General features: G+C 42.4%; 1 protein-coding gene across 2 annotated transcripts in view; it reads right to left on the reverse strand.

The window, feature by feature from the left end:
• The window catches only part of MAN2B2 (mannosidase alpha class 2B member 2), a 31992-nt gene extending 22112 nt beyond the window's left edge, over positions 1-9880 (reverse strand). For both annotated transcript variants that reach the window (XM_075260413.1, XM_075260404.1), the window contains exons 1-7: positions 9716-9880; positions 8174-8320; positions 7184-7289; positions 6056-6228; positions 4205-4320; positions 2783-2960; positions 2467-2662 (exon numbers count right to left, since the gene is read on the reverse strand). In XM_075260413.1, coding sequence (XP_075116514.1) covers positions 2467-2662; positions 2783-2960; positions 4205-4320; positions 6056-6228; positions 7184-7289; positions 8174-8320; positions 9716-9838 — 1039 coding nt within the window. In that variant the 5' untranslated portion in view covers positions 9839-9880. The remainder of the gene's footprint in view (positions 1-2466; positions 2663-2782; positions 2961-4204; positions 4321-6055; positions 6229-7183; positions 7290-8173; positions 8321-9715) is intronic.
• Positions 9881-11097: the final 1217 nt, after the last annotated feature.

Consider the following 11097-nt stretch of genomic DNA (forward strand, 5'->3'; position numbering starts at 1 on the left):
ACGCTCACTGCTGGACACTTTTCAAATGAATGGGTTTGACAACTGACTGCCGGTTTCCGTCTTCTGTCCAGTTTCTCGGGCAGAAGACGGAAACCTGAAAGCAGAGACCGGGCGCAGGTGTGAATCCGCCCTGACACAGTTTTAATCTGGACCGTAAGAAATCATTTTTGAAGATGTCAAATATTGATTTCAAACGGATTTGCCGAACGCAGATGCTAAATGGGCCTCAGAAAAATCAGTACTGATCGATCTATCTATATCTATCTATCCTATTGATCTATCTATCTCTATATGAAATATCAATCTCTAGCTTATGTATCAAATATCCATATACAGTCCTATGAAAAAGTTTGGGCACCCCTATTAATCTTAATCATTTTTAGTTCTAAATATTTTGGTATTTGCAACAGCCATTTCAGTTTGATATATCTAATAACTGATGGACACAGTAATATTTCAGGATTGAAATGAGGTTTATTGTACTAACAGAAAATGTGCAATATGCATTAAACCAAAATTTGACCGGTGCAAAAGTATGGGCACCTCAACAGAAAAGTGACATTAATATTTAGTAGATCCTCCTTTTGCAAAGATAACAGCCTCTAGTCGCTTCCTGTAGCTTTTGATCAGTTCCTGGATCCTGGATAAAGGTATTTTGGACAAACAATTCAAGTTCAGTTAAGTTAGATGGTCGCCGAGCATGGACAGCCCGCTTCAAATCATCCCACAGATGTTCAATGATATTCAGGTCTGGGGACTGGGATGGCCATTCCAGAACATTGTAATTGTTCCTCTGCATGAATGCCTGAGGATTTGGAGCGGTGTTTTGGATCATTGTCTTGCTGAAATATCCATCCCCGGCGTAACTTCAACTTCGTCACTGATTCTTGAACATTATTCTCAAGAATCTGCTGATACTGAGTGGAATCCATGCGACTCTCAACTTTAACAAGATTCCCGATGCCGGCATTGGCCACACAGCCCCAAAGCATGATGGAACCTCCACCAAATTTTACAGTGGGTAGCATGTGTTTTTCTTGGAATGCTGTTTCTTTTTGGACGCCATGCATAACGCCTTTTTTTATAACCAAACAACTCAATTTTTGTTTCCAAAATGAAGCTGCCTTGTCCAAATGTGCTTTTTCATACCTCAGGCAACTCTATTTGTGGCGTACGTGCAGAAACGGCTTCTTTCTCATCACTCTCCCATACAGCTTCTATTTGTGCAAAGTGCGCTGTATAGTTGACCGATGCACAGTGACACCATCTGCAGCAAGATGATGCTGCAGCTCTTTGGAGGTGGTCTGTGGATTGTCCTTGACTGTTCTCACCATTCTTCTTCTCTGCCTTTCTGATATTTTTCTTGGCCTGCCACTTCTGGGCTTAACAAGAACTGTCCCTGTGGTCTTCCATTTCCTTACTATGTTCCTCACAGTGGAAACTGACAGGTTAAATCTCTGAGACAACTTTTTGTATCCTTCCCCTGAACAACTATGTTGAACAATCTTTGTTTTCAGATCATTTGAGAGTTGTTTTGAGTAGCCCATGATGCCACTCTTCAGAGGAGATTCAAATAGGAGATCAACTTGCAATTGGCCACCTTAAATACCTTTTCTTATGATTGGATACACCTGGCTATGAAGTTCAAAGCTCACTGAGGTTACAAAACCAATTTTGTGCTTCAGTAAGTCAGTAAAAAGTAGTTAGGGGAATTCAAATCAATAAAATGATAAGGGTGCCCATACTTTTGCACTGGTCAAATTTTGGTTTAATGCATATTGCACATTTTCTGTTAGTACAATAAACCTCATTTCAATCCTGAAATATTACTGTGTCCATCAGTTATTAGATATATCAAACTGAAATGGCTGTTGCAAACACCAAAATATTTAGAACAAAAAAAATGATTAAGATTAATAGGGGTGCCCAAACTTTTTCATAGGACTGTACCTATCTATGGCTTATGTATTATTTATTTATTTTGCTTACTTATATAGTGCAACATATAACGCAGCGCTTTACAAATATTGTCAGTGTCCCATATAGTGGTCACAATCTACATTTCCGATCAGTAGGTCTTTGGAGTGTGAGACGAAACTTCAGTATCTATAGGAAACCCAGGGAGAACATACAAACTCCAAGTACAAGGCTGCAGTGCTAACCACTGAGCCACCGTGCTGTCATCTATAGCATATATATCTATCCTCATACATGTAATATATACAATGTATGGCTTATCTACCTAATATCTCTATCTATCTATTATATACATATCTATCTAGCCATCCATCTACTTCATATATCTCTTATCTATCACATTTCTATCAACCTATCACCGATTTATAAATCCTATTTATCATCTGTCTCACATCTATTTCAAATCCATCTACTATTCACCTGTCTCCTATCTAAGCCATATCTATCCAAAAGTATATCTCATATAGGTATCTATCTATGTCAACACACCTGAAGAGTATGGGAGGAAATCCTGGCTACCTCGCACCTCCCAGGTCATATTCCTATTGTATATACTCTGGAAATATTCTCCAAGGGTAGAATACCGTAAGGTCACTCCAAACTCTGCTTTACTGTTGATATATTCCAATAATAAATCCATATTGTTAAACTGGATAGAAGAATTGAAGAACTGCTTGTCGCACCCCTATAAGAGAAACCATGAAAATCCATTAAAAAGACACCAAGACAATGGAGTAACCATATAAAACAATCTGAATATGACGTATGAAACATTATGTAACAAGTCAACAGCAATCATACTCACCCAGGGCCACAGAACATCATTGCTTCTGAACCAGGCAGCGCGTGTCTTTATATTCTTCACCATGGTTTCTGCATACTGGTGTATGGTGTCACTCGTGACTGGGAGACTCATATTAGGATAAATCCCATCCTTGGGCGGATCAGGAAATAAAGCAACTCCGTTCCAGTAAAATCCTGATCTAGGAACCATACATTATAAACTGAGCATTAAGTGCCTGCGATGATTAGTTTCCCAACGGGTTTAAAAAATATTACTGCTTTTTTCCCAAAAAAACCCCAGCACCACGCCTGTCCGCAGGTTATATGTGGTATTGCAGCTCATCCTCATTAACTTCAATAGTGCTGAGGTGTGATATCACATCCGACATAAGAACAGGTGTGGTGCGGTCTCTGGAAGATTTTCTACAAACCTACAGCAGGGGGTTACATGTCTAAAAGAACGCTAACAAGCCATTCTGCCTTGGCTAGGGTATTTAGACATAAGGCTACAGCAAAAAACAGCTATGCCTTTAAGATTATAGCTCATGGGATCAACAGAAAGTGAAAACCCTATGGATTAAAGTGCATAAAATGTACAAATTGTGCATAAATCCATAAGCAATAACACTATTTCTGGTATTTTATGACTTGTACTCTGCATTTACAGCTGGTTTCTACCTCTAGTTTGCAGTTCTCTCTAAGCTGATGGGTGGACACTAGTTGCTATGATGTCTCCAATACACTGCAAACGGAAAGTAAAGCAGAATCTGCTCATTTAACTCTCTCGTATCAGCAGGATCATATCGGACATTATAGAGAACTACTCACATTTATTGATGAAAGTACTTGGGGTAAGATAATAACTTCCCTTTTAGCTCTAGTAGCCTCACTCTGTTGTCTATACTCTGAATCACTTCTCCCCTCAGCTCTCTAAAGACTTCTACATAAGCTGATACCTCTGTGAGCTGCAGCCAGAGATCTCTGAGTGAATGTCAGTTTGGCAGAGGCAAAACAAATTAATGGAGAAAGAAGCATTTTTCTAACTGATAAGATGTATTACAAAGTTTCTTATATACATATGGGTGACTGATTTATGAAAGAATAATGCAAGATAGATTTATGCCAGGGAGAAAATGAATCATGTACGTGGAAAGAGGCCACAGATGACTGCCCCTATCATCGCTTTGATATTTTGGGACGTGCTCATAAGATAAGTTCGATCCACCTGGGTCCCTGCCCCGACTATCTTTTTGCCCGCCTTTCCTATATCTTGTCGACTTTTATTACATTTTTGTACTGAAAAACCAATAAAAATCTTTAATTCTAAAAGTGGAGAAAGAGGCATTTTTCACTGATAAGTTGCATTACAAAGTTTCTTATATTTTCATGTAGTATTGATCTATGCAAAGTTTATGGCAATGTTAATCATGTTCCTATGGTATACCTGTTGGTAAATGGCAGGTCAGAAGGGGTGCAGTAACTGAACTGGTCCATGATGTGTGTAAAGATCTCCTGCGTCTCAGACAGGGAGCGAGAACCTCGCCAAACAAACTGCAGCTTCTACAAAGAGAAAACAAAGCAATATCCACACGGTAAATCAAGCTACGATCCTCCCGAGATTCGGGGCTCATTGTGAGGATTCATTCCTGGCAATTACAACAAACGGCTAACAAATCACTTGTTTTCATGAGCAGAAACAATACTAGTTCAAAAGGAAAGTCTGGCCCCCAGCCCAGGAACTCCGCAAGAGACCGCGGGGGGAACATAAATATGGAGAATAAAGGGGTAAAACAGTGTTCAGGCTTTTCATAAGTTGTCAGATAGTACAGTAATTGTTGCTATCAGGGGGGAACAGAGAAATGAACACTGTCCACAAGGGGGCGATGTTCTGTCCTAACAGGAGAAGAAGGGGATATAAGGTAAAATAGAAACGTATTACAGTATATCATTTATTACAGAAAGCTACAGGCAGCTGAAAAGCATAAATAAATGATGAGAGAACATGAAAGTCAATAGCAATAGGATATATACTGGGTGGACTAGAGAACGAGATCAGATGCAGACTGGAAATCCCTGCGCGGTTCATTAGGTATAACCAGGAGCTATGTGATAAGACATCCTAGGTCACAGACCAGAAATGCAAATAATGGAAAGGATCGCAGCTCTCCCCATCACTTCAAATTCACAAAACGTTTCTGCTGCATTCACATGCATATTAAAAGCAGCTTTTTAATCTATGGCGTCATGCACACAACCTTGTGTATGATCAGTGCTTTTCATGGCTAGCACACTGAACCATTCTATGGACCCATAAACATGACGGTTTATCATCACAGGCCCATGTATGGTGGGGGAAGGGGGGGGGGTGAGCCCGGGGCAGAAATCACAGACCTGTGTATGGGGCTGTGAGCCTGGGGCAAAACCCTAGTTCAGGTCCTATACCTGTCTGAATAATAGCCTGGGCTCACTGAAGTAGATCAATGGGTCCATGGAGGTATGGACGGCGCTCAGACATCCCCAGACCAGTCTCATATACACAGTTGTGTGCATGAGATCCGAATATTGGGTTGCATGACTCTTTCCCCATCTATACACATGCACCCTCTGCTGAGCCGAGTCTGCATATATTTTCAATGGGGAAAGATTAGTAAGCCAATAATAGACACCTTTGATAGCAGTTTATCTTTCCAAAACCGAAGTCAACTGGCCAACCCTTCTTTTCCCTGCCGGCAGTATACGGTAAAATCCCTTTAATCCAATTAGGGGTGGGGTCAGTTTTCATAAAGGTCTCCCAATATGTACAATACTCAGAACCCCTTCTAGTGCCAGAACAAGCGGCAACAATTTTTGCACCTAAGTAAGGGTGCGTTCACATTTGCACCATTGTCTCCGATCTTCTGCTCTGCCACAGGACCAGCAAAATGGAAAACAAGTTTGTTGGATAGCTGATATGTTTTTCACACATGTCACCTGACAGTCAGTCTTGCTGGACTTTTTCATCTGGGATTTCCTGCAGACAAAGACTATGAAGTAGATGTGAACAGAACCTAAAAGCGTATCAGAGCTCCGAATGCAATAAATGATACATTACTGGATGAAAGAAGTCTACGGGGAAACACACTTGCAGTATGGCGGTTATAGGATTCTGCTCTTCTCTAAGGTCTGCAGCCCTGTCACACCAAAGGCTAAAGAAAAGTAAGTGTTCCAAAAACATTAGGAAACGTGAGTTTTTGCTTTTTAGACAGGTAGTTTAGTACATACAGAATAAGCAGCAGTGACCGCAGTGCATTCATACCTTGGAATCCTGCATGGCAGCCTTACTGTCATAATCAATGCGGGAAATGAGGTGGGCATTGAATCCAGACATGGCAAATATGGTAGGAGAGGTAGCAGAAGCTCCAAAGGGATCCACATGCCAAGAAAACTGGGGTCTCACTCCAAAGGTTTCATACAAAAAGCCATGGCCCTCTGCATAGAGAAAGATGTATTATTCAGTGTTTATCGTATCCAAATAAATGTGCATAACCTGCTAACGTTGGATTCATGGAACAGGTCCAAGGAGGGCCTGGGCGCCTTTCTGGAACTGACCAATGTTACGGGTTTTAGAGTTAGGTAAAGACAAGTTGATCCAGGGTTTTATACCAATTGCCAGATTTGGAATCGGGAAGGGATTTCTACACGGACATGTAACAATTGGCATCAGCCTCTTGGGGGTTTTTACCGTCCTCTGGCTCAACACTGAAGGGTTATAGGTTGAACTTGATGGACCTGAGTACTATGTAACCTGGTGGTATAAGTGGCGAAAAAGAACACAGCACCTAAAACCATCAGGCTACTCACCGACAGGCCTGCATTTGTAGCACAAAGACATTTTTTAATAAAATATTTTTTGCCCCAAAAACCCCTTTCACGTTAATGATTTCCATAGAGGCTTGAAGTTCTCTAATGTTGTGGCTGCCAATTGGAGAGAGAACAAAATGTGATAACTAAATCTTATTAAATAGGTCAGTATCTCTAGCTATATATATATTTTCATATGCATCAGATCGACAATGTGGCATTTTATTTGCTTGTTTGTTGCTTTCCCTGCCTATAATAAACAGGAAAAACTGGTATGTAAAGTGTGCACAGGAATACATGAAACATATTATTACTGACGGCTGTAACACTAGGAAACAACAACATGAGTAACCTATAGAGATCAACAGGAAAAGCTAGAGGAGGTGCACAAGTAGTCGTAGCACCTGAGCTCTGGTTCCTCAGGGGACCCAAAGGTATTTCTGCCGCACGGAAAAACACCAGCATTATAAATGGAGGTCCATGATAGGCCACTGGTAACCAATCAGATTTCAGCTACAGGAACTTCAAAGGAGTACTCTACCGGATTTGATCAATCTTTCCCGCCATGTATGTAATGTAATACCTGTAAGCTGTAAAATCTGGTCATCAACCGCAGTGACGGCTTCATCGTGCATCACCTGTCCGCCAATAATGAACTCTAACCGTCCCTCTTGTAGCAACTGATGTACCTGGGAACACCAGAAGAAATATTATATATACATATTAAATATTATAGAAAGTGCCATATGACAACATCTAACATGTGTATACATGCTGAATACACGCCATTGTAATGTCTATATGTACTAACAGGGCAAGGCTGTGATCATGATACAATCAATTGAACTATTCAATGACATTAAAAGGGTCTCTAAATTGAAACAGTTCCAAATGACAGATTATCCCCCAGCGGACCCACCCAGGTGGTGACAGCAAGTAGTCGTCTATCATTTAGAACAAAGGGTCTCACCTCCTGTGCTATAATTCTCTATTTTAAAAAATAAACTTATAGGGGCAGCAACTTTCTATTGCAAAGCTCTACGTTTCCCGACTGTATTCACAATAGGTAAATGACATGGCTTACCGCAGCCAACGCTTGGAGAGATGTAGATATATTTGCTATGGAGTTCTGCTGGTGGTGTATTAAACCTTAAAGGGGTTTTCCAGGACTTAAATATTGATGATCCACTCTCAATACCCGGGACCTCCACAGATCAGCTGATTGACATACCAGCAGAGGGCTGATGAGTGCTGCTACTGCGTCACAGGCCAGGTGAGGTTGCAGCTCAAGTGAATGGGGCTGAGCTGCAATACCACACACAGCCACTCTATAATGTAAGGCGCTATGCTTGATAAGTATTTCCAAACCCCAGCAGTCTCCTGAAACAGCTGATCAGTGAGGGTGCCAGGTGTCAGACTTCTGATCCTAAGGATTGGTCATCAATATCTTAGTCTTGGGAAACCCCTTTCATTTCTCCAGGGGTAAAAACTAGGGCAATGGAAAACAGGACATAAGTTTCACAAGCGGCTGCAAATGGCCCATCCTTTGTCTTTCTTCTATCCTCTCACGTACCTGCTGTTTCTGGAGTTCTCCTGCCACCGTGTCCCACCATAATCGGAAAAATTCCTGTTCGACCACAATAAACCTCCGATGCTTGGCTTTGATCAGCTCCTCCACTACCGTCGTGTAGACATTGGCAGCATATGCATGCATGCTCTCCTGAAATTAGACCGTTAGTAAAACGTGAAACTATGGAATCAAGAACATTTCGCAGACATTAGAATGGTTTGTGAAGGTTAAGTGTCCATAATGTTATGGAGGGAAATACGCTTTAGGAAAAGGAGTGTCCATCTAGTCTACTGAAAACAGGCTGCAACTGGAGGGTAGATGGGGAGGTTCAGGCTGTGCGAGGGCCACTGCTGAGATCCATACATTAAGCCCAGGGCCCCACGTAGCATGAACGCTGCGGTGAGTGTCCTAGGTGTCACATCCAGTATTGAAGCTCTCATGTGTGTCCTGGGTAAACCAGTTTAAAGGGCTGCGAATATGGCCACGCCATTGAAAGATGTTCCACAGCTAGTGCAGCCACTGGTAAAATCATGGCCCCCAACCTAACAAAGGATGGAACAAGTTAAAAGAGAAGATGTTCCAGGATTGTTACTTTCTGAGAAAAACAAGACTCTATTGAAATATGGGAGTCAGGAGATGTGACTGGCTAGAACGTCACACAGTAGTTTCTCCTATGGCACCTAAGGGAAATTGTCCCATGTGCCAAGAAAATGTCAGGCATATATCCAAAAGTATCTATGGGGCCCTATTCACCCGGTGGCTCATTTTATACTTATCTGACTGTTATATGTGGGTACATTTTTCCAACTGTATAGAAAGGTACAGTCCATTCTATTCTTCTATGCAGAGACTTCCCACAAAAGTGTAAATTGTGCTGAGATTATAATTTTATATAATATATAATATAATTTTATAATTATATTTTTATGGGATCCTATGAGTGACGTCTACACAGCGGCATACACCAGAGGTATACATTGTGATATATACATGACAGAAGGCTCAGACATGATGTCTAACCTGTGATCGTCACATGATCAGAACAAATCTGTAACAATGAAGGTTACTATAGAACAGGGGTAGGGAACCCCTACCAGCTGCTGTGAAACTACAATTCCCAACATGCTCCATTCACTTCCATGGGAGTTCCAAGAACAGCAGAGCAAGTATGCATGCTGGGAGTTGTAGTTTTGCAACAGCTGGAGAGCAGTACGTTCCCTACCCCTGCTATAGAATGACAGCTAGCATAGATGCTGTACTCTGTGTCATATGTGTAGAAGTATATTCTGTACATTTACTACCCTTCATACATATAACCTTTACCTTATACTGTATTGTTAAGCAACTTTCTGCTCCCTATAGTACTACAAGTCCCAGCAGGCTCTGTCATCTCACTGGCTATGGCTTTCTCTATGGTGGATTAGATTATTGTTTCCAATGTCCAGTATAGAAGTGACCCCTATATCTTGTATCCTGAGTCATGTGATGAGAACTTTGTGTCAGCTGATTCCGTTTCTAGCACACAATTCACTAAGGTTGTGGTACCTGCACTGTATACACCCAGCCGACGTCCATATGGCTGTGGGGGATGACAAACACCTGCAGAGGGTCTGCAGAGGTGACAGCGCCACCCAGGGAGACGAGGACGAGCAGCAGCAGCAGCGACATCCTATAGACTGAAGCTGGAATCAGCACAGCTACATTGTATCATATAGGAACTAGCAGACCGTACGGCAAGCCGGAGGAGGCAAAACTAATCAAACGCGTTTCGCTTTCACTATGGGAAGTTACATTTGTGTGATGTCTGTAAAGTGGTGGCTGGAAACAATAGTTCTAATACTAATAATACATATATAGAGAGGCAACAGAGCAGGTACTGAACATGTGTGTACTGGAATAATACAATGTGAATGACTTCAATACATCTTATTCTTCAATAGGAGGAATGCCAGCAGTGGAATATGGCACAGCAGAGGTGTAACAGGTGTGGCAATGTTTGCTAAATAAAGCGAGGTTCACATCTGCAACTGAATGAAAATTGGCGCAGGAAAAAGTTCTGCACTAAGAAATTTTTTGCTGGTTCCAGTTTCATAGGAACAGACACCTGACAGACTCCATTATAGTCAATGTGGTCCCTCAACTCTGTGTGTTACCGCTATATTAGTGGTCTGTCTCTCTGCTGTTAGGGTCTCCCAACCCACCCAAACAATGGAGAGGCGATGCTAATATGAATGAAGGCCCGGGTCACATCTGCATACCTCTCAACTTTTGAAGAACTGAAAGAGGGACAAAATGTGTGGCGCATGTAGCGCGCCGCGGAAAATTTAGCCCCGCCCACTTTTGTGTTGACTCCGCCCACTCGTTAATTTTTCATGTGCCCGCACACAGTATAATCCTCCTACAGTCAATTATATGTCCCCCCTCTATCTCTCCCCCAGTTTCATATACACCCTTCATCTGCCCCGTTTCATGTCCCCCTTCCATCTCTGCCCCCAGATTCATGTCCCCTCCATCTCTGCCCCCAGTTTCATGTCCCCTCCATCTCTGCCCCCAGATTCATGGCCCTCCATCTCTGCCCCCAGATTCATGGCCCTCCATCTCTGCCCCCCGATTTATGTCCCTCCATCTCTGCCCCCAGATTCATGTCCCTCCATCTCTGCCCCCAGATTCATGTCCCTCCATCTCTGCCCCCAGATTCATGTCCCTCCATCTCTGCCCCCAGATTCATGTCTCCACATCTCTGCCCCCAGATTCATGTCCCCCCATCTCTGTCCCCAGTTTCATGTCCTCTCCATCTCTGCCCCCAGATTCATGTCCCCCCCATCTCTGCCCCCAGATTCATGTCCCTCCATCTCTGCCCCCAGATTCATGTCCCCTCCATCTCTGCCCCCAGATTCATGTCCCTCAATCTCTGCCCCCAGATTCAT

The sequence above is a fragment of the Leptodactylus fuscus genome, chromosome 1 (genome assembly GCF_031893055.1).
Source record: "Leptodactylus fuscus isolate aLepFus1 chromosome 1, aLepFus1.hap2, whole genome shotgun sequence".
In the NCBI taxonomy this organism is placed as follows: domain Eukaryota; kingdom Metazoa; phylum Chordata; class Amphibia; order Anura; family Leptodactylidae; genus Leptodactylus; species Leptodactylus fuscus.